This window comes from Anarhichas minor, unplaced genomic scaffold (genome assembly GCF_050575085.1).
Source record: "Anarhichas minor isolate MPS153535 unplaced genomic scaffold, ASM5057508v1 ptg000023l, whole genome shotgun sequence".
Taxonomy (NCBI): Eukaryota; Metazoa; Chordata; class Actinopteri; order Perciformes; family Anarhichadidae; genus Anarhichas; species Anarhichas minor.
In genome coordinates, this window is record NW_027466469.1 from 3220258 (window position 1) to 3245061 (window position 24804).

Below are 24804 nucleotides of genomic sequence, written 5' to 3' on the forward strand. Positions count from 1 at the left end.
GGTAATCTCTCTCTATTGTCAGGCAGGGGTTCCTATAACACAACCTACATTGCGCCGCACGAGTTCCTTTATCCATCTCTTACTCACACATCAGAAACTTTACTCGACCACATCGTCTGTCTTTAAACTGAGAAAGCCTGTCTGTTTTATTTATTATGGCTACAATCAGTGAGATCTTTCTTTTATTTCTCCCCTGAAGGGATTTGTATAAAGAAACAGTAGGGCTCTCTCCACGATCTGCCTCGAACACTACTGTGGCTCTCCTTGCTTTGCACATAAACAAAAAACTCAAAGAGTCAACTGTAAGAAGTTAAAACCCAGACTTCATAACCAATACCCATTATAAAAAAATAGTATAACTTTCATCCCAAAAAAAAAAAAAGCCAGCTGGCCAACATTTGCAAACTTGTCACACATTCCTAAATTACCCAATTGATCTTTTCTCTGCAGGAAGGAGACTTTGCGCATGACGGCTATCTTGGTCTTTTCGAGCCCATCCTTCGTTCCGCTTCTCGCCGCCTTCATGAGCTGCTGAACCTGGTTGGAAGGAGCAGACGGTAAAAACAAACGAGGGAGTTGGCGTTACAGTGCGAGGAGAGTGCAGCGCTGTGGAGACTCTGTAACCTACGGTGCTCCCCTGGAGGGAGACGGAGAGAAGTGCCGCTCGCAGGGCTCATCGTGAATCTCACCATCTGCGACTCCCTGCGGGTCGCTGTGCAGCCTCTAATCAGAGAGCCTATGAGCACGTCATCAAGTGATTATGGTATCAGAGTGAGCTCCACATCAGAGCCGCATCATCGCTCAGTGTGGGAGAATTCATTTGACCACAAACTCCACCCCGGAGCATCGCAGAGGCCCCCCGGCAACCAGACTCCCCAGACCAAGAATACACGCAGGGTGGTAGTATTTTTAAATGATGCTACTTCAGGAAAGTGGGTCATTAATTTGGCGGAAAGTTGCACTGGTGTTTATGGAAGTAAATACACAGAATATTATTTAATTATTTATGTGTCCCACAAATGCGTCTTGATGTTAAGCCAGGCAGGGAAAGAGAGAGAGACTGACAGAGAGTCTCAAAGCAAAGTCACAGTCCAAAGGAAAGCTTTTGGAAGGATGGTGCAGTGAGTCAGTTAAGCCTGTGAGTCAGCTGTGCATACAACACAGCATATTTCAGCTCTGGGTCATCATCAATCCTTTTGACAAACATCTAGCAGAGTGATTGGGGCTCTGCGAAGAAACAGTGTGATATAGCGGTGTGTTTTTTTTCCCGCTCGCTGCTGGAGATATACCTTGATGTCATAGTTGTGCTTGCCAGACAGCCTCGTGGCCAGTTCGCGTTTGGTCCTGGCACACCGTTCCCTCAGGCGACACACATCAGGAGAGCGCTACAGGTGTTAGACAGGGACGGGCGGGGCGCGGAGGCAGGTCGCGTTTAGCCACGAAAGGCGAAGAGAGGAGGGAAAAAGTAGGGGAGAGGAAATAGGAAAAGGGAAACGGAGGCAAAGTGATCAAGGCAAAACATGCTACGCAACAAAGGGCATTTAATCACAAGCATGGAGAGTGAAGGCTTGGAGCACTGCTTTGGTCAAAAGGGGTTATGAGGCTAATGGACACTGATTTATTGAAGGATGGGCCATTTAGGCAGTTAAGGGCAATTATTAAAGAAGCATACTCTATCACAGCTTTCCCGGGCTCCTCGTGTTAAAGCAGTAAACTGAACAAGAGAGAACTCCAGGTACACTTAGTGAAGATTAATCAGGCGAGACTAATTAAAAACGATGTGTTTTTTAAGCACGTGCTCGCCAAATTGCCCTAATAGTCGAGGTTTCTTCATTAATTGTTCAACCAGTGCAGCTGAATCCTTCCTTCTTGTTCAGCGGCCTGGGACGAGCATGCCAAGTGAACTGTGGGGGATTTTAACATCACACCTTCAGGTAATTACCTGAGCAACTTACTTTCTGTGCCGATACAACAGCCTTACTTTCTTACCCTCTTCAGTCTCCCTCGTTTCTCAAAGCACGGATTTAACTCAGGATTGTCTCGGATTACAATGGAATCATATCCATACATAAACACCTTCAATATGTAAAGATATGTCGAGTTGGGTATAAATCTATACATTAATAATGATTCGACTCAGCAAAATAGTTTTCTATCAGCACGACTCCATATCTTCCCTATGCCTGCATAGGCGCATGCACTTTAACGGCTTGGCCGAGCGTAACGGAAACGCAGCACAATGTGAATGTGCACACAGTGCCATCATGTGGAAGACTGACACTGTGTGGCCGTGCTGCACAACACTGATGAGCAGCATCCTTGGCAGAGAAGAGGTTGAGATCTGAGGCTTTTTAAACAGAAATGCTTCTTGTTTACTTTCATCCGACAATGATAGTTTAAGGCCTAGACGGTCTGTTCATTTTTCATGTTCTTTATAGTTTCCTTCCAGTTCTATACATTAATAAAGACAACTGCGCCAGAGGAGCAGGCGATGAAATATTCTCTTTGATTGTTATTTAAGTGCTGCAAACTGGTCATGTGGAATAAAGAGAGGCGGTTTATTTGTGTGAGATAAACACACACACTTCGCTGACACTACCTTGCTCCGTGCCGGATGTTTGGTCTCGTTATCCGACTGTTCATCATAGCTTTCGAACTCACTGGAGCTCCATCCGTTGTCGGCGTCCGGAGGACCGCTGTCTCTCTGAACATCCTCATAGATCATATCTGCTAAACGCACAAACGAAGCACACATCAGAGGCTCCACGTCAAGATTCACGATGGGACAGACGTCCATAAACACACACGCACACACGCGCGGTTCTGTCGACAGCTACTGACCTTCATCGGGAGTGAGGGGCCCCTCGCTTGGAACGTCATCGTAGATCACCTCTGGAGCCTCCGCCGTCTGCGATTCAGCTTGAGCTGCACGTGGAACTGTGTAAACAAACACTGTGTTTTAAATAGGAAGAAGAGAGTGCTGCCTTCTGTCTTTTATCTCCCTCTTCTGTTTTGATAGTCGCACCTCCCGTTGTCAGATCAGTCTTTTTACGTTTCTCCCCCAAAATCGACGCACACAAAGACGGGCACGCACATCGCCTGAAGCCTTTTGGCGAAGTAGAATTAGATAAAAGACGCCAGATCTTCTAGCCTCTGGTTAGGAATTTACTCAGCCGTTCAATATTTACATACTTATTGTATCATTTGAGATCTGACACATGGCTGGCGCATGTTGCCATAATGCCTGTGTCCGTGACGCGACGTGATTGTATCCAGCTTGTTTGAGCTATTGACCCATTCCATCTCCACGCTTGGCAGGATTTGTCATTAACTGCTTTGAGAGTGTTTCAGCCTAATTTAGCTCAGTGAGCTTTATTGATTTGGTTTTAAACTGTGATTTGTCTGTAACACTTACTCCTAAGCCCCCGAGCAGCAACAATCACTGTTTTCAATTAATCTGATTGGAGATGTGTCTTCTGTCATGGAGTGCAGTCTGAAAATTCAAAATAACCTTGGATAGAATCCAGGAGATGAACAAAGAGCAACTGTTTCTCTACAAAAAGAGGATTAGCTACACAAATGTTCTTTATATATATCGCTCACTTGCCTGCACTTGTGCATTCAGAGAGGATTTCAAATAGAGAAGAGAACCAGTGGATTTGGGCTATCAGCCTGACGACTATCAGCATATCTGCAAAGTGACTGGGCCTCTTGGGAACACGGCTTGTTATTTCCAACCAGAAGTTCCTCTCTCTGTGTTTTTTCTTACTTTTATTTAACTTTTCTCTGCAGCGGCACTGTGACATTGCAATAAACTCATTCGCGGTTCAAAACGGCACTGCAGGCAAAGCGAAAACAACACTGCCATTACGAACAACCCCCCCCCCCACACACACACACACACACACACACAAAACAAACAACAGGAAAGCGTTTGCCATCAGTGTCAGATAATCACATCAAAATGTGCCATGGCCACGTTGGAGGAGTGAAGGGACATGATTGCTTTGACAAACAGGAAATACTTAATTATTCATAATGATCCTTATAAACTAGATTTCGTCAAACTGAAACGCAGTCTTTCTTTCTCGTCTCTTTTGTCCTCCACAGCAGGTATCGCAGCATTATGCAAAATAAATCCTGGAGTACCAGATTTAAAAAAAACACACAAACAGCATTGCAGTAGATTTCTCATTAACATCAATACAAATGGTTGCTCCTTTCTGTATTGTAATCAGATATCTAGGAGAGAGGTTTCATATAATTGCATTATTCCGTTAGTTTAAATATACACGTTCAAAATGACAGCAGAGGCCTGTGTGAAAATACATCAGAAGTGTGGGACATAAAAAAAATAAATGTGGCGCAGCATTGCAGGGCTTCTTTACATCTCTCATTTCTGAGCCACCTTCAAATAACGGCTGCACTGCTGACTGAGTCGAAATCCAAAAGCAATTTTCCCTCATGGAAATGGTTCTCTATTGATCCTCATCCTGAATTAATTGGATTCATGTCATGTCTGTGTTGAACTCAAATCATGCCGGAGAATATGTGCGTTAATGTTTGAATAGAGTGTGGGTGCATATTTGTGCACACGGATGTGTCTATACGTGTGTGTGTGTGTGTGTGTGTGTGTGTGTGTGTGTGTGTGTGTGTGTGTGTGTGTGTGTGTAGGTCTGTGTGTGAAATCGATGAACCATAAGATGACCGTAGGCCGGTAATATGGTGTTCTTGCCACCTTTGATCAAGGTCAAGAGATACAATTTGCAGCCCTAACAAAATAATAGTACACAATTTATATTGTAGCAGCGGGATACTGTTTACGCAACTCTGGAGACCCATAGGTGTTCGAACAGATCCATCCACGATGTGAACACTGTAATATAAAGGTGGAATGAGCCCGAATCCCAACGCAAGCTTAAATTTGATCCCTTCGGTCTGAAATTGAACCCTCGATGTACAATATAAGGTGCACTTCCCTGTAAATATGATTGTGTTCTGTACCTTCAGAGGTGTCCTCGGCATCGGAGCTTTCCTTGACGATTTCTTCTCCGTGGTTTCCTGAATCAGTCGCCGTCTCCACAGCTGGCGGCACCACTGGAAGCTTCTGGAGCTCCTGTCCCACACGAGGAGCTGAGGTTCTGCTGGGCTCCGCTTCGGAGGCCCTGGAAGGTACCCAAATATTAGCACACTCAAACTGACACAGAGTGCGATGTGCCTCATTAGGAGTTCACTTCACTGAGAGGAAGGGGAGGCAGAGTGGCTGGACGTGGGGGTCAGAATAGTTCTTTGCTATCCAAGCATGCACACACACACTCCCTAAAGTCTGACAGGACACATCTTGACGTTGTGATATTTTTAGTAGGAACGGTATTTTTCCACATGGACAGCTGTGGTTTGTCTCCATCCAGGAGGCTGTGCTGTGTGTCCCTCTTTGTTGGTCTGTTTAGTTGATGGTTAGCAAAAAAAAAAAAAAAAAAAAAGAGTCCAATGAAATTTGGAGGAAATAAAGGACAAGAACAAGACTACTAGAAGCGAGTTCATTTAAACAAGCGGACACTAATCACAGTGTGGATCCAAACTTTTCATGGAATGACTCAGTATTGTATCATAGGCTTTTTTTTGTTTTTTTACTTTTTCACAAATTTACACAAAAGTACCGCTCAAGTGAATGAAAATCATCCGGCACAGGGAGTCCATGATTGCCTACCCTTTTCTATATCTAATGCAGCTGTGGAGTCAGATACAGGTTTAACATTTCAGCATTTTCGGTACCAAATAACACATTTAGATGATTGTCTAGCAGAGGCAGAGGCCTCTCTGAGTGCTGTCCTCATTTTTTATTTCAGTCTTTATATGTAGCTTTTGGTCATGAAACTGTTCCACCCAGACAGGACCTTTAGTGGAACTGAAAATTGTAAAATATTCAGAATTACAGAGTGGCTTCCATTAAGCCATTATTCGGGACTTTCAGCCACTGTTTCTTAATAAGCTGCGTTAATAATGACGTCTTCAAGCTGTGGGATAAGTTGCTGATCTACTTATTCAGAAGAACTTTTGTGAGGCCGCATGTGTAAAGAAGAGACATAATCACACTGCTTGTTGCTTGAGTTGCTTCACTTGGCCCTGAGCACTGTCAAATCATTACCTGTCATGCCTGCGGCTTACCATAATCACCGCTGGCTTTTTGAATGAGAACATGCCCCGAACCAGCTATTAAAAACAGACTCCGGCATCACAGGGGAAAGACTTGTTTATACAGCTATCACATGGCCTGTGTTGATGCTGCCAGTGAGAGATGTCCTCCCCCACATGACTGATAATATGACAGGATCCAGCGTGGAGGAGAGTCTCATCGACACTAATTAAATCTGTCCCTCTGCTAAACACCTCAGCGACGCTTGCAATGCCAGCAGCAGCTATATACTCAAGAGTGATGGGCGGCTAAGAGACGAACAAGGCAGGCAAGAAAAAATAATGTGCACAAAATGCCATGAAGTTGGAGCTGTTGAGGCGGCAGCCTTACTATACATTACAGCAGCAGTGGAAGAAGACTATCTATTCAACCATCTTGCAAAACATTATCTTTTCTTGTCGGGTGCAGCAGGATCAGGTGAACAATGTATTATGAGTCAGAAAGAGAGGAAAGCATGCCCAGAGCAGACAATGATCAAATAAATAACAGTAGGTAGTTTGTAGCATCTGTGTTACCATACACACAATACTGAGAGGTAAGATTCACTACAGGAGTGTGATTTAGATTGTGTCAACCACAGAAAATGCTGATGCTAAAAGCTATATCAGCAAAACCCCAACAGCTCCAATCTTGTCCAAAATGAAGAATTTAAAAGTTATATGTAAATATAATGATGCATGCAAATAAATACACGTATAGCATTATAAACATTATTAGAACCGTAACAATTTATCAATAACGTATCACTTATTACATGAATCTTTGCTCCTATGTGACGACAGTAAACTGAATATCTTTGAGTTGTGCACAAAACAAGAGATTTGAGAAAGTCTTGGGCTTTGGGAAATACAGATTTTTTCACCATTTTCTGACATTTTATAGACCAAACAACTTATCAATTAATTGATGAAATCATCACCAGATCATTCGACTGTGCAAATAATCGTTAGTTGCAGCCCTAAACATTATAAACCTTGTATAGATATAGAACTATGTCTGGTTGAGTCCGTGCCATGCTCTCCCTGGTGTAAGTAATGCCCTGTCGACATGTCATATTAGAGCTGCTGATAGTAGGCATTTGGTTTTCGCGGCGTGTGTCAAGCTGCAAAAGACTGTAAAGCATCACTCCGCTGCATTCTCTCTGATGCCGGATCATTCATCTCAATCTAAAGAACAGAAATGATCCCCACCCACATGAAAACAAAGTAAAGAGCTATTTGTCAACACGTTTCTTACGATAAACTGATCTCTAGCCGTTGAAATTGCTTATGCGGAAAAAGACCGGAGCCAGAACAACAGCGATATATACAGCTTGTGTGTGCCTGACTGTATGCGTTCATGTCCCGTGAGTGATTTGAGCGGTGTAGCTATCGATCCAGGCATATCTTTGCGCACCCCCTCACAACTTATCTGCGCCTATGAGCCCTAGTGAGTCATATAGCTCACGCAGAGAAGCAGGAATCATTTTTCAATGCAAATGACATAGCCTGGGGCAGAGCGCGGCTTAAAGGAGAAGCTGCCTGAATGCAAATCTCACACTTCCATCTGTTTCCATTCCCTTCAGCTACTGTGCCAGGACGGCGCTACCTGCAACAGCTCCACCTGTTCTGCCCCCGCCCCCCCGGTCCCTCTCTCTCTCTCAGAGCTGTTCTTTATAACTGCACAAGCGTCGTGCTGACCATACCGATGGAGCTCTATTTGTCCTCGGGTCATAAATCTCCTCTGTAAACAACTGCCCACCCCCTCGCAGTGAACCAATCCCACAATGCACCCTGGTGTTACCCCCCAAAGTGATTCTGTACATGACAGACTCTTAATTTGATACATAGCTCTTGAAGTTCTCGGTTCATGGCTTCTCATTATGATTGGCTCTGTCTCACACTTTTACAGCATCACCCTTCTTTTTGCTGCTTTCCAACTGACTACGACGAGGTGAGGGGGGGGCTTGTGAAAAATAAATGTTCAGAGTTTTGTTTTTTCTTCACAAGGGCAAAAGTCTAAAGTTCTGCAAGGCTGCAAAAGGGCAAAGAGGTGAACTCAAACTAACAAACAAAAAAAGTAACTTTCTGACGGTAAAAAAAACAGTTGATTTACACTCTGCGGTTAGAGCTCTGTGCACATAAAACAGACGCTCACATGCCACGTTGTCATGGTATCCTTTGTGTTCATCTTTTTCAGCGCTGGGGTTCCGTGCAATGCGTTTAATGAAAGCTATCTGTCAAGGGGGTAAAAAGTGAGGAGTCAACGCCGGCATCAAACCCCGGCTGAGCACACAAAACTCACAGGAGAGAAATGCTGCCTTGAGCTTAATAGCTGTAACGAGCTGATGTGCCGTCATTGCAGTGTTAAGGAAAACCCATATTTTCTGCAATAACAATCGCAAAGTAATTTTGGCAATATTATTCTAAAACTGCTGACAGATCTGGTGGATGTGCTGACAGTCTTAACACCTTGATGGTGGAAAGTGCTCTTCTTTAAAAGGCAGACTATTGACTAAACCAAAGGGGATATGTGCACTCAGCAGAAATCTCCCAGCGTGAGAAATTGTCAAGACCTCACTGTGACTCGACTCTACTCCACACACACACACACACACACACACACACACACACACACACACACACACACACACACACACACATATGCATTCATGCACTGTATACACACACCTGTGCACAGATATAGGCTCTTATTTTCAGCACAGGAAAGCCCACAGGAATCCAAACCCTGAAGAGCACTATCAGTAGAGGTTTCTGAGCACACTTCCCACAGCAGAAGCACAGGTGGCGGGCCTCACGCCCCTGCATGGCTTCATTACCAAGGCCAGCGAGGGATGATTCTGATGAGATCTGAACCCAGAAATATGTCTTCATGGTTTGTTTTAGCTTTGAAACATTTAGTTAAATCTCATAACTTTAAATAAGCAAAGAAAGAGTACTTTATAATTTCACTTGTCTCTGAATTACTTTAGTGTGGTTATCGCTATCTGGAGGTGCAAACAGTTTGGATGTTAATGTGCTTCCCCTGTGTGAGGGTGGTGTGAGCTTTATAAACTTTATTTCAGTGTTTGTTTTATACTTCTTAGGGCATTAAATGTCTTTCAAATCCAGAGCCTTTGGAAGAACTACCTCTGTCTCTCAGCTCCAGGGCTGCTGTTCTGTAGGTGACTTTGGCTGCGGACCTCCCCGTGGACGGGTGCAGGCAAAATGAAAAGTTGCTTTCAACTAATCAATAAACTATCACATTATCATTTACTGTGCTGAGGCCGTGAAGCAAACATGAAATGAAGGAACAACTCTGTTTCTGTAAAGCCGGGTAGGTCTTTATTCACTGTTCATTAAAAAGCTAACGCAGCATGTGTAGACATTCAGTTTTCCTTCTGTAGCTAGCGTAGCATAGAAGTGCTAACGCTAGGTAATGATGCACTAACTTACTCTGCTAATGTTAGCTCCACAGGTTTTAGAAACGTATATTTCCTTCCAACCTCTGCAGCTAATGACTATCACTATTACATAATGTTTAACCATGACTAGCTTATAAATTGTTGGACCCTGGTCGGAGCTGGCCGATGCTACACTTTCATTGGCCAATCTGCGTCAATTGGGGGTCAAGTGTCCCCTTTCTAGACCGCAAGAGATCAAACTGAATGGAAAGTTCAAAGGTGGGTGTGGTCGAGCAAGGGCACCGGAAATACACCAAAAAAACTTTACGCCTTCAGCCGAATTTGGCGTCACGGCTGTTGTGATCCCATCGCAAGATGGCCTCTCGCAATCTAAGAAGCTGTGTCTACCAGCTCCATAGAGCTTGACTGCAGTTCACTGTGTAACGCTGCATGTTGACTGTATAAGACTTCCTCTGATCAGTTAGTTAGCTGTATTATTAGCGCTGCCAACTGTCATGCATTGACTGTGAGACTCACGCATTAACACTTTTTACACGCTATCACGCCAAACGTCCATTTTCTCAAACAGAGAAAAAATGTATCTATAACTACAACAACAAATCAGCTGCTCGGGATTCGGTCAACACTGAAAAACTCAAAAGAAGAAGGAACGGAAAAAAACAACGGGATGTTTACAACAGCCTGCGTGTTGTTTTATTCATCATGTTATTCACGATGCTTCATGTTTCAGATGTCCATCCGGTCTGTCCTCCGAATCAGCAGCTGTCACAGAGCGTTTGATTTTATCTCTTTACCTCCACAAGTCAGTGGTTTCTGCTGCTCTGTGCGCACAAGAGGACACTGCGGGCTCGTGAACCCAGCGGTGCCGCCAGATCGCAGTAAAGTGCGCCTTGCCAAGTTGTGTCGGGAGCGTGCCAAACAGACTTTTGTTAATTCCGTGGCCAGGCTCCCTCTTCGTACTTGGGCACAGGGTGGGATCAGAAACATTATTATTAGAGCATTATAGGAGTTCTCCCCGTCAGGACGCACCGTCAGTTTGGGAAACTGTTGTGCAAGAAACTGAAGAATAGTTCATCAAAACAACACGTTTGATGTACACAGAAGCACGGAGGGGCTCTTATACTAACAGTCTGATGCTGGTTGCACAAAATGTAACCAGCGGATCTGCCCTGCATAATTGTAACTTAACAGTGCACGACATCACTCCAGTTAGAGACTGCAGATGGAACAGACACCTGCTGCCGTCAGACGGCTGTAAAAAGAGTCTCCAGTGCAAAGGAAAGGCCTTCAGTACAATACTACTGTCATGACAGACAGAGCTTTATTCTGCCACACAGCCAAATACAAAATCCCATGAATAATAATAACGCTTATGATTATCAGTTTTAATGTTTCCATAAGTTGATGTAGGACTCTCATTCCTAAACTCCACAAGTTTCAGTCATTTCACCCATAAACAATGAAATGTTTCCATTAAGTTTGTTTAAGTTTTATGTGAAAAGGTTTAGAATTTCAAGGTATTCTCCTTCGGCTTTGCACCAGGCAGCAAGCTCCGCTTCTGAAAAGTGAAGCCAATGCTGAAGTGTCTTAAACTTGCATTTCTACTGGCCATCAGGGGGCGACTCCTCTGGTTGTAAAAATAAGTTTTATGAGACAATGACCCTACTTCTCACTCGATTTATTACCTCAGTAAACATTGTAATTGTTGTGGCATTTTATCATATTGTTCTTTTAGATTTTAGATAACTTGCATCGCTTAAACCGGAACATATGCAGACGAGGCCAACCGGACTCATTTAAACCCAAATAATAAAAGTTATCATATCAAAAGGTATTTTCATGTCTGGCTTGCTGTAGTGTCATCCTGATCTCACCACTTAACCCTCTTCCCATGAAAACAATACCAAGGCTGGGACCTTGGCCTTGGTGGATGCATCGGCAGGCAGAGGAGGACATCTGCGAGGGGGGCAAGATAATGTGCGTATATACTCTGTTAAACTATTCTTTTGTTGTTAGACCTCCGAACTATCTGTGGGCAAAGAGCTCTATCCATTCAGCTGAATTATTCTAAGTGTCTGTTCAATAAATATATTTTGGATATTTTAAGAGTTTTCTCATCACGGTTATTTCTCACAGGGAGGTTAAAAAGATTAATTTCCACCACAGTAAACATGAGTTTATGGTCTAAATCAGGGGTCGCTAATTGGCGGGCCGCGGTCCGGACCCGAACCCAGACGCTGTTGTATCTGGACCCGGAACGAAAACCGATAAATAATTGAGAATTATTAAATGTGAGAGAACCAACGTGTACGTGAATCAGGGAAGTTATTTCACATGGCGTTCTCCAAAAAGAGAAAAGTGGACAACGAGACCAGAACCTTTAAAGAAGAATGTGCAGTCTCTTATATCTTCATTCTTCCCATCGACAGTTCAACACCAGTATGTCTCATGTTCAGAGACAGTGACGATTATTAAAAGCGGTAATGTGAAGCTTCACTACGAGACAAATCACAAATCCTTTGACCTTACTCACATCCGAAATGAACACATAATAAACAATCTAAGAGCCCAATATGATCAATCCGAACATAAAATGTTCAACTGTCCAACAATGATGTTAACAGAGAGGAATAGAGCTGAAACAAGTGGTTTCATAACCACTGATAAAGTCACTGCACACTGCACTTTAGAAGATGAGAAGAATATAATATCGTGGCTCTTTTCACTTCACACCTGAATGAACTGAATTTAAAGCTGCAGGACAATTCAGTTCAGTTCATTTTTCTAAAATAAAGTACTTTATTTTAAGATGCAAATTTTTTAAAAAGCAAATGTATTTAATTTTTTTAATCCAGTTCTAATTTTACATTTATTTATTATTAGAGTATTTATAATTTATAATTCATCCAGTTTAATTTGAAATCTGACAATAAATATCGTTGGGATATTATTCAATTGAACTTTCTTTATTTGATTTAACAGTCAGTTGTTGACTACATTAATCTGATGTTCCGGACCTTTGCATGAGGAGATTCTCTCTAACTGGACCTCGTTGAATTTTAATTGAATATGGTCTAAATCGCTCGTTTTAAGTCTTCTTCAATACATGTTCATCTAGTAAATTATGGTCCTTTTAGAGTCAAATAGACCATAAAGCAAAGTATGCTTTTAGGGCGCCGCTACCTTGTGATTGACAGGTCGCTACCCTACCAGAGCCGTATGTGGCGTCTCCACATCACTTCTCGAGGCTTCAAAACGGCAGTCCACGAACCAATGGGTGACGTCACATGCCAATTCTTAGAAACAGGTGTTTTCGCTTATTCTGGCTGATTAGACCTCTGCTCAGGTTGAAGGTAGACCTGTGCTGGGAATTTTGAGAGGTATGCGAATGATGTAATTGTAATGTAAGTGTAATTTGTCCCACGCTAACTGGTGCAGCAGAGCTAACCAGAGACGAGGGAGCTGCCACTCACACAGTCAAACACGCTCACACTGTCCTGAGACGAGGCCTCATCAGCCAAAACAACTCTAATCACCTGTGTGGGTGTACCAGGTGTGCGGCCACCAAACACAATGAATATTGATATTCCCCTGTATTATTAACACCAGCTCACTGGAAAGGATGATAGGGAGACTTAATTGAACTCAGCCATCAATGTTATTAGGTACACCTGTCTATCTCTAGCAATTAAAAGCCAAAATGTTTGCAGTGAGAAAGATTATATATTTCTGGAAGGAGAATGTAATTATTCAGTGCTTTGAGCATCAAAAACTACTTTATATTTAACCTCCACTGACTGTATTGGGGGGACAGCAGAAATCTTAGCGATGGCTAACTTAAAAGTTAAGCAGAGAAAAACAACTGTTTGCGTACATATCACTAGGGTTACATGAGAAAAATGATTAATTTTCATTGGGTGACTGACTTTTTGAATCAAATTCATTTTGACACTGCATTACAGAGTATAAGCACGGCTCATCGTGTTATACTGGATGCATCATCATACATTTTGCAATCCTGCTCTTTCCTCCGAGGATGGTATCCGCTATACTTGACATTACCACTTGTCACCGTGGGTGTGACGTGCCATCTGGCATCTAAATGTTGTACAAATAGATGCGGCGTAACATCAGAGCATCTCGTACCCACTGTGGCGTGTTTGGATGGAGTGCAAGCATGACATAATCTCAGACATAATGACATAACACTGATGCGATGTGATGTTGAGTTTCTCCACCGCCCTTAAGTCATTTTTTCCGATACTGTAATAGGAATCGAAGGCAACTTACCCGCTGGGTGACTCATTAACTGGAACATCTGTCAAAAAAGAAGAAAACAGCAACCATGAGACAAACTATTCCAAAGCAAAGGAAGCACATGTTTCAAAAATGACAAATGCAACCTCGTCAGAATTCCATAAAGACAGCTTGAAAGACTGTGACTTTGTGTTGTAATTACTTCTTCCCTCGTACTTCTTGTAAAACATTTCTGTCAAAAACTAAGTCACACCTGCTTACACGTAGGACACCGAATCTGAGATACTTAAGCAGATGGGATAAGGTAGCCACGGTGTTGATTTTGCATGGTTGTGTTGTATTTTCAAGGAAACTGCATTTAAACAAAATGATTTCCTTTAGATTGCACCATGTAAACTTGTGTCATCTGGTGAGGGAAAGATCTGAATCTCAGCTGCTCTCCGCCATCGATTAGATAACAGTAACAGACCTCAATACACTTTATTAGCAACGCCCAGAATTCCCCAATGCATCACCACAGCCCACTCAATGGATGACCACACATAGACTTGGTAAAAAAAGCTTTTTAATTAAGCATTAATCGCTTCACTTTGTCCAACAGAACTTCTCCATGACCTAGATCTCTTTCATCTGGGCGTGTAATTACCAGGGCCTGTTTGGCAGCAATAGCCAGGTAGTAAATATATCATACTTATATCTACATAACTTCATCCAATTAATGGGGATGTTAACTCTGCTCTGTCCGCCCAGAGGCACAAATTAAATCCACTTAAGGAGGTATTAAAACTACATATCAGCTACGGACACTCACACAGCATGTGGCTATGGGAAACTGATCAGATCCATTAACTAAAGAAGAAGCATAAAATCTCAGAGGCAGCTTGTCAAAGACAGATTATTGTTCAGTGAAATAGGTAGTGGTTCAGTGATTTGCCCAGCAGGCAGCAGCTTGATGACAGCGTACATGTTGAGAGGATGAAGCGTGTGGGTTTCGGTTACAGTACAGCAACTTCAACCACTATCCCCTGTCTCTTGTTAAAAAAAGAAAAGAAAAAAAAGGTTGGAGTAACGTTAATTGAAGCCAGATGGTGTCAAACTGTCAAAGTCCACATCTGTTAGTACAGTCTCCCTGTACTTCCCAATGTGCCAGAGAGGCCAAAGTAAATGTTCAACATATGTGTACAATAGATATATTCTATTCTGTTTATACTATACGTCCATTTTGTCATTTCCAGCTATACCTTATACTTCTATTCCACTATATTTCAAAGATATTTATTGTAAGTTTCTTCACATTTATATGTATTTATCAGCTTATGAGGTACTTCTTTAGTACATAAACATTCGAATAGAAAACTAAATAATGCAAAATAAAATATTATTAATATTAATAATATGTGTCATTGTCCAGCTAGAACAGCAGTATATAGTTATATTACATATAAAGTAATGTCTAATGTACCAGCTTTCAACATGCAAATACTCCTACTACTACGGGTCAATGCATCAGTAATTATGATCCAATATTCGACAAAATATGTACAATAACACAACATTAATACTACAGCCTTACCTTAAATAATGAATAACGTTACGGTTCGGTTACTTTTGACACCAATATTGGGTCATAATAACGTTAAGGAACTACAGTAACGCTAATATCATTAAGTTAGATCAAATAATATCAATATTTATTTTCAATCAGTTTTAGAAAATGACTTAAGGGAAGTTCTGCACACCAGTATTGCCCCATTTATTATAGTAAAGGAAGTAAGGTCACACCTTCCACCAAAGTGTATCACATTGATATCGGTCTGATCAGCTGATCCAGAGCTGTACAGTACACACTAGAACAACCAACATTCATCACCAGTTTAACAATAACCTTATCATCCAGAGAAAGTCTTACCTGCAGTGGAAATTGGAGCTACATCCTCGGTGAGGATGCCCTCCTGTCCAGCAGGAGGCGACGTTCTGAGAAGTTGTGTGCAGTCTGCGCCTGTTTGTGACACGCTGCCTGATGTCTCTCTGTCCTCCTTTTTTGACAACTGGATGGCTCTAAGAGAGTCAGAGGTGATCCCTGTCCTGCCCTCCAGTAGTTTCTCCTCACTGTCCTCAAACGAGAACTCTTCCCCTTGCTCCTCATCTTCCTCCTCTTCATCCTCCTTTGGCGGTTGCTGGTGAGACATCCCTGTCGACATGATCCCTGAAAAAGAGACACAATTCAAAATGAGATGTCCACTTTTTGAGTTGAACGTGACACTTGACTGATGACTGAAACCACAGAATCAACTCATATTTTAGTACAGAAAAGTTCCTGGTTGATTTCAATGTATAGTGAAAACAATGGAATTGTGTTCTTTTTGTTGATACATGACCTTCAAGTTTTGAGAAATGTGTAAATAGTTTAATTTTTCATCTGCATTCAAAGAGAAAAACTGTAATACAGCATGTTTGTCTCCACAGACACAATATTACAATCAGTGGGCCATGGGCTCAATCCTCAATGTGCTACGGTTTGATGCTTTTGTTTAAGCATTCACTTTCAGTGTGTAAGCAATAGAAAAATAAAACTTGAATACATTGCTCTAATACAACTCTAAAGCACAGAAAAAAATCATGTTGTAACCAGTCTGCATCTGATAATAAGCTGCACATAATATGAGTACTGACCCTCATATAATGTTTATTATTTGTATAAAGACATAACAAAGATAAATGGATGGAAGGACTGGAATGTTCTCTGGTCTTTATAAACATAAGCTGCTTACACGTTGTTGTTGTTTTTGAGGGGGAGGGTTGCTTACACACTAAAAGTGAATGCTAAGACAAAAGCATCAAACCTTGACTTTTGTAACCAAGCCTTAGACAAAGGCTCCAAAAGTGCAAACACATTTTCTGCTTTGCACTTTGTTCGCAATTCTGCAAAACACTTCTTGCAAAACACTACACGCTGTTTCTTGCAGTACACACACGTTCAAGAATGAAATCTCTGGCAATCGTTGGGAGAAACACTTCTATTCAAAATGCAAAAACAAAACGCTTACACACACTTTCATACTAATTGAACACCGTTCAGTCTGTTTCCTGACGCTACAAATAGACCTCAGGTAAGCTCACCTCTTCTGTGAGAACTTAGCAAAACATGGAAGCAGTGACAGCAAGAAGAAGAGTAGGAAGAGAGAGAGGATGATGAGGAGGAGAACAAGGGGACCACGGAGGATGAGGTGATGTGGACAGACCCGGAGGGATCCAAAAACACACGCTCTCCCTTACAATACTATTATTTTAGATATTTTACTGTCATTATTTCTGTTTCAGTGATGTTACAATAACATATTGTACTGATTACTGTACTGTAATTCTACTTTTCTTTTCTTATTTTGTAAAAACCTAAGCTATGTCTGTTTTTTTTCTGAAGCCTTTCTATCTATTTTTGTGTTCATTTAAAGTGAGGAGATGTACTGTACTGGAACAATCTTTCACAAAAGCCTTTATGAGAAAATTAAAAAGGTATACTGCAGTGTGCTGCTTTGAAAATGTTATTCAAATGGTGCATCGTTTTGCTGCAAAAATGTCTTTGTGAAAAAAGGATTGTTAGGGTTCGATTGCAGAGTTCCCACTTTGAAACAATGACAAGGGTTGTGTCTTATTTGGCTTGTGTGTAGTGTGTTGACACAATGAGCCAAAGTGTGTAAGCAATTGCAAAAAAAAAACTATCAAAAACAGCCGCATGTCATACATCTTTAAGTAAATAAATCTGTGTATTATTAAGTTACACTGAACTGAAATGAACTGTTAACCCAGTGTGCTCACAACATAGTGTGTTCTTACAAGTGCATAAAAACACAAAAAATTGAGCAACGTTTTTCAAAGGGTTTGACGAAATGAAATTGAAGTAATGTGCACAACTACTCCCAATGTCTGACAAACACAGAGAGAGAAACAGACTCCAAGTACAACAAACATGACATATGGCAGTTAGACAGACTGTTAGTTGAATTAAAGAGTCCGACGAGGCTTAGTGGCAGAGTAATTAAGATATCCACACACCCGCTGATGAAAACATGTGCCCTAACATTACAGACCTCAATTATGAGGAAACAGGTAAGACAGCAGATAAGACATTTGAGGAGTTGATGAAAAATGAACGAAAAAGCAACACAGGCAAGTAAGTGCAAACACATAACATGTTTTGCAATGATTTTGGATGCATTGTACTTCCTCAACAAATAGCTGGGTACGTTAATTGTCAACTGAAATCATGGAAATTAGATTTGTCGTATTTTAAAAGTAAAATGGACATTTTCCAAGACACACATACCCTCGAGGCATCAAATTGCTGCACATAGCAATTGTTTCATTATTGCACAAATGGGGATTTTCGGTGACGTATACGGACTGCTAGTGTACCGCTTAATGAACCCAGCATCTGCTTTGCATTTTGATCAGCAACGAACTGCTTCCAATGCTGGACCATTCTTGGGCCTGATGGGGCACTTTTGTTGGGCTCCTTTGGGAGAATGACAGCATGGAGCGGAGGTGGCTGTAAATTCACTGTCAGCATTTGTTGCTCAAACTGGATACAAGGGCTGTCATGATGTCAGGTAAAGCTCTCAATACATTGTTTGCTGACTCTACTGCTTGCTGACAGCTGAATTTGGGCATGTTTGTTAGCTCTGTGGTTCAGGAACTGCGGTGGCTTTGAATTTCTTTTAGGTCCTTTAAGGCGCAATATACTAAAGTGGGAGCATTTCCATTGCCTCTCAACGGTTCTCAACACTTCCGCAGCTTTGTGAGCTAGCCTTGAGCTAGCCAGTTAGGCTAGTAACATGCACTGACATGCACTAAAAGCAGATGTGGCTGGCCCGGCTATGTCAACAAAGGATAGAGAAGTTCTGATAATAACACACACATAAGGGGAGCAACTTCATTCTCTGCTAAGGTACACGTTCCACTATAACTTAACATAGCAAATAGTTGTTTACTGCTATATTAATGTTCAGAATGTTAAATACAGCTCCTTTGAATTACCGGGAAAATAAAAGTTATGTGAAGCATGTGTGCTTTCTTTAGAAATCAGCTCTAAAATAGTCTGATATGCCACTGCAGCCTTTGGACCCAGCCACCTCCTCTGTACCACAAACACCGTATTTTTTCCCAGTCGGCCCACACATTGGTCGAGTCAACAATGACTCTTTTGTGGAGGGAAAACCTTGTGCTCAGCCTCAGAAAGCATTGTTTCTACATTCGTCACCGCACTACTGATTAGCTCACGGGTCATTTGGGTCATGGCTGTGCCGTCCATGGTATGGATCATGTAACTTTGGTGGGAAAAAAAGGAGGATTTTGTCAGAAGAAAGCAGCATCCTCTTTTAATGAACATTTATAGGAACCATTAGTGTGAGATTTCTATTGAAAGTTATTGTCACTGTACTTCCACACAGATAAAAGTCTTTCTTTATATCTGTCATTCCCAAACACTGGGTCACAGGAGGTTTTGTTAGGGTCGCCAAATAAATTTGCAGAAATAGTCAAAATATTATTCAACATTTATATCCACAGTAAACCTTTAGATCTACATCAGGGAGCCTAAATGATCTGGTAATTGTAGCCTACGTGAATCTAATATGAAAGGGTAGCTTACATTCTGTTGGTTGTATTGATGAGAAGATGTTAAAAAGTAAAGTACATAAGAGTGTAAACTTTATATAATAGATGTTTTCACATTATTACAATCAACAAGACAGCTGGTGCCTCCAATGAAAGTTCAGCTTGATCACACTAATACAAAACCAGAACCCAAATGTTTTTCTCTTACAATGACCCTCCCCAGAATCAAAGTGAAAGGTACTCTGAGCGAATTTCTTTGAGGGGAGGTATTTGGACAAGCCATCAAATGCACTCCAGCTTAGAGAAATAAAGAGCCCCGAGGGTGGAGCTGCGTGAAAGCTATTCTTGAGAGGAAAATAAGATACATCACAGAAAAGAGATGAAACCAACTCCTACACACCCTGTTCCTGACCCACATAGAGCTCTGAAAACTCTCCCGCTGTGTACCAAATGTGCTAATTAGTGGAGGAGTGTTTTATAAGAATAGAGGAAAGTGAGGTATGTTTACTTTCATGGGTGATCCGTGACACGCATGGTCACATATTTGCAGCTACGCTCTGATTGAAAACCCTAAAAAAACGTTATTATGTCTTGTTTTAAATGTTCCGGTTCTTGGTTTTGCATTTCGCATCATTTCACAAAGCAGCAATGATGTGTAATCTGCTTTAAAAAATAAAAGGAAATGACAAAAATAAGAACAAGAAGAAAAAAAAGAGTTTCCCAACAAGTAACAGTATTCGAAGCTTTCACTCCGGATTTTGTAGATCCGCGTATAGGTCTAGCCACTCATTTACAGAGTCCTATGTTTGACCGAGCGCATTGGTCAGTGGCAGTCGGGTATATCAATAGACAATGGCAGAGAGCAGCAGCTGGTGGCGACTGAATAAACAGCATTGGAAAATCTAACAGAAAGTCACTGAGAACACCACTACTTAAGGCCTTTTTTTCCTTCACGGGGAATGGCACACAAAACACTCGGCAGACAATGAGAGACCAGCAGACCATTGAGAGCAACAAACAGTGCCAGGCACAGACATTTCTGCTCCAGGCGCTGCTTCGTTATTCAGCTTCCCTGAGGACATCCTATCAAGAGGTATACCAATGTGACTCGGCCACTTTAGGAACCGCAAACTGCTCCTTGAGAACAGACGGAATATATCTTTCTCTGGCTGTCAAAAGGCAATCTGAGTGGGAGGCTGTTCACAGGCATTTGTGGATTTCATGGCTTCGCTTAAACATATCGTTGCCCCTCCAAAGATATTTTGGAACACAGAAGAAGCGAAGCCTATTGCATTATATATTATGAATGTCATGAATATTTTAAATTTCACTTGAAATGAATTTCTGAAGACTGTGTGCCAAAGGCCACGTGGACTATTATGTCACACTGTAAACACAACATCATTAGAAGGCTGTCTGTGCATATTTGAGATACTTTCCCGCAGGTTTGCCGTCAAGTTGCCAATGTTAAGACATTCAGAGACATATTATTCACTCGAGAGCCCTGTCTGGCCCTTCATATGCCCTCTGCTGTAGAGAGCAGCTCCAGTAGTGTCAGTCCACAGCAGCAGTGATGTGCTGATGGTGGCACATTAGTCAAGGACACAGTGGGAGTAACCTCCTCCTCCTATCTGGCATTTGTTCTCACAGCGTACAACGTACAAACGCTGAGCAGAGATGAGAATGTCCCGAATGTGTTATCCTGACAATGCATCAAGAAAAATGACTATGTCCAGGTTAGACGGTAGGCTACAAAGTCATTTCTTAGACATTTCTGGCACACATTTTTTCAGCATATGACAAGTTAAAGAGTAATTGCACACTTAAACTAAACAATAGGACTGATGAAATGCATCAATGTTGGTGTTAATATTAACATTTCTTACCAAATTCATTAAAAAAAATTGACATTTCATGGTTGAAAATGGCTCAAAGCACCATCCACTGTTCTAAATCAGCGCTAAAATTGCAAGGCCAATTCTGAGATAAAGTCGACTGTTTGTGACTAATCTACGTCATGAAATGAATGAAAGTTAACGGCCTCTAATCAGACCTCGCTCCTCGCCTCTACAGCACAGCACAAGTCTGTTCTCTCCACTCAATGGCCTGTAAACTAAGCTATCAGTACATTACAACGTCTGTTGAATCAGTGTTAATCACTGATTATCTGGCGATAGCAATGTGCTTTCCTACGCTGTGACAAGAGTGTTTAGATGACGCATTAAGTTCATTTTTGTCATTTAGCGGATGGCTAGTTAGCTAGCTAACATTAGCTTGCTACTTCCACCATGTTTCATTGCTAACGTTACACTGGTTACAGAAAATAAGCAGAACAGCAGGCTGGTAACCAGCGGCCGCGCCGGGTCCCTGCTCCCCGCCTCTAGAAGACTACAGCCGGGAGTAGAGCAGTCAGACGCTCCAGAGACAAAAGCGCTAACGTTTTACGGTTTGCTCTAGCTGAGTGTCGACAGTGGCGCCCGCTCTCCTCCCGGCAAGGTAGTCTCCCAGCGGCAGGGAGTGAGGCGGAGGGAATGCGGGGTGTAATTCTTGTCTCGATTATGGCCTGGTAAACAGTAAAACCATCACATCCAGTGCCACATGCCATATCACTATTTTCCAAGCTATTGTAGCCGTCATATATTTTTGTCGACGCTGAATCAGGGCTTTCATCATACGGAGGTTTGTATGGTTTCATCTCTCTGGCCCTTGCCCACATTTTTGCATTATTAAAAATATGCAGTGGGTGGCTCAGACCTGTACCACCCACTTTACTCTTTAAAGATAGCTAATAAATCCTGGAACACAAAGTGACTGCTGTATCTTAATCTTGACTGTGCCGTTGATCAATGCCAATGACTCAACAACCATCTTTCTGTTGAAATGTTTCTGGATTTCCAATACCAATCCCACTCAGTCGCCACCACTTTAATTTCAACTGCAACATTGTGCAAAACCGTTATAATATACAGTATTTTACTTTTCATGAGAATACCTCATCTTGTTGCATTATTGCTATGATTAGCTAATCCATCACTGGCCGAAGGCTGAGACAGAAACGTATGTTGGGGAGGATATGTTTAATAGCTGCTGCCGTCTCTCCTGACAGCCAGTAGAAATGAATGAAAGTCATGAGTTACTCAAAGGACTGCAGGAACTTTTTGATTGGTGCCTTGTTAGTCACCTCACTTTTCCAATGTTAGCAAAGTGCAAACTCCTCTCTTTAAACTCAGATAGATATCTATGTGCACATTCTGCACATTAAAAGTGGTACTCCGGCAATTCAACTTTCATCAAGTTTGGGGACTCACGAGACAAACTGAAACAAAAGGAATAGTCAAGATGAATGCAACAGAGGCCCGATGTATCCTGACATTTATTTCCTAGTGTGGGTCAAGTTCTAAAAGGATGGATCCTACACTTCCCCTGATGCAGAGGTTTTCAAACTGCAAGGTGTGACGCAGAGGGAGAGACGAGAATCAAAGAGAGGTGAAATGGACAGGTGGATGCTGTCTAAAAAGATGGAGAAGTTAGTTATTGTAGTTTGGCCCACTTATCAGTGCGGCCAGCAGGTGGAGCAGCAGGTAATGTAAAACACTGCTTGCTGCAATTAGCATCAAAAATCTCACTCCTTCTCAGAGTCATAACCCAATCAAACAGAAATAATACACTTTTAGATCCAATGTGACTTACACTTAACAAGGATACTCTCTCAGATGTGCATCATTTAGAAATCAGAAAAAAAGACGCTCATTATTACCACAGAACTTGCCTGAAAATCATCACGTTTTCCAATGATAGTTGTAGATGTGTATACTCAAGGACACTTTGGAAATAGGAATTGCTGATGTGGCTTACTTGTCTTTTAATGATGCCAGTTTCCCCAAATGTGAACAAATACAGGCTGAAACAAATGTAGCCATAAAGTATGATGTGGATGACGGGCGATATTGAAAAGTCGCAGTTGTCTACATTTTTGAATCAAAGTCCGACTTTGAAAGCAGCTGCGCTGGTGCAACAAATAGTTAAACACTTCCTGCCTGGTACAAGCCCACGCCTTTCAGACTCCACACTTCCAGGTTGCAACTCCAGGCCGACATGTCATCACGTTTTCTTCGAGAGAATCTTTGACTTGACACGGCTCCTCCAGAAACTAAAGAACTGCAATAAAACTGTTTCACAGGCTTCGTTATCCCCATGACAACCGTAGTCACCTCTATGTGTGTCTGTGGAATTCCCATTTCATATGTTCAAGTGCACAGATTGAGTGACAAAACCCATTTATTAAAAGTCTGCCCTTTTTAATAAAAAGCTTTTACTTTCAAAGTGTTTGCTCATGGCTCAATAACTGTAATATTTCGACTAAACTCTTGTGTTCCCACAGCCACTTGTTGCTTTTGGCATCAGTAGTTGTGTTTGTCTGATGTACCGCCTCAGGTATAGCGAGGCCTGCTTTCACTTTCATCAGTGCAAAAGAAGGACGGCTGCTCCTTTGACGTGCCAGTCAAATCAGGTATCACCTATGAAAATATACTCCTGAACGAAAGCGTTCAGTCATTATTCAGGAAGTGTAGTTGAATGCTTTTTAAAATATTGGCCAACGACCTGCAATTCAGTGTTAGCTCATGCTCAAGATATTAGCTCATGATTATTCATCAAACCAGTGTAGTTGAGTTGCTTTGGCCTTGAAACAAAAGGTAAAGTTTGGTTGACGTGACGCAAGTGTGACGACACATGTTCTCACGCAGCGTTCGTAGCTATTCCAACGAAAATGAAAGCGCTGTAATTTTAAGATATCTCACGATATCAATTAGTTTGTAATGCACGTACTCATGAACCAGGAAGTATAAAGATCGCAAAAACCCTCACAGGCTGGTTAGGAGTTGAGGTGGCTGGGTCAAACAAAAAAAACCGGTTCTTCACTCAGGAGACCACAGTTTGTGCCCCGTGTGAAACGAGAATTCTGTCAAGTAACTTCCATACCTAAGTAACACCGCTTCAGTAGTTATTTTAACCCAAACCATGATCTCTTCCTAAGCCTCATCAACTGCTTTTGTTGCCTAAACCTAACTAAGTTGTTTCCTTTGAAGACAGAAGTTCATTTTGACAAGACTGTAATTCACACGAGCTGCTGGAATCTCGTAGGAAAATGCGCAAAAAATGAGGAGTAACTCTTTCTTAAGATTCATATGAACCATTGTATGAGGATACTTTGGACGACTACATAGTGCAAGTAAGCCTCCACTTATAAACATCCCTGAATTCATCTCCTGTTTGTTAATCATTCAACAATCCCAAGGGATGTAGTCAGTGTGTAATACAGTACACCTTCGAAACA

General features: G+C 41.8%; 1 protein-coding gene across 1 annotated transcript in view; it reads right to left on the reverse strand.

The window, feature by feature from the left end:
• Window positions 1-16057, reverse strand: part of arhgef10la (Rho guanine nucleotide exchange factor (GEF) 10-like a) — a 97499-nt gene extending 81442 nt beyond the window's left edge. Inside the window, exons 1-7 of the mRNA XM_076097024.1 lie at window positions 15766-16057; window positions 13890-13917; window positions 5005-5165; window positions 2842-2937; window positions 2600-2727; window positions 1290-1385; window positions 429-537 (exon numbers count right to left, since the gene is read on the reverse strand). Coding sequence (XP_075953139.1) covers window positions 429-537; window positions 1290-1385; window positions 2600-2727; window positions 2842-2937; window positions 5005-5165; window positions 13890-13917; window positions 15766-16057 — 910 coding nt within the window. The remainder of the gene's footprint in view (window positions 1-428; window positions 538-1289; window positions 1386-2599; window positions 2728-2841; window positions 2938-5004; window positions 5166-13889; window positions 13918-15765) is intronic.
• Between the last annotated feature and the right edge of the window lie 8747 nt (window positions 16058-24804).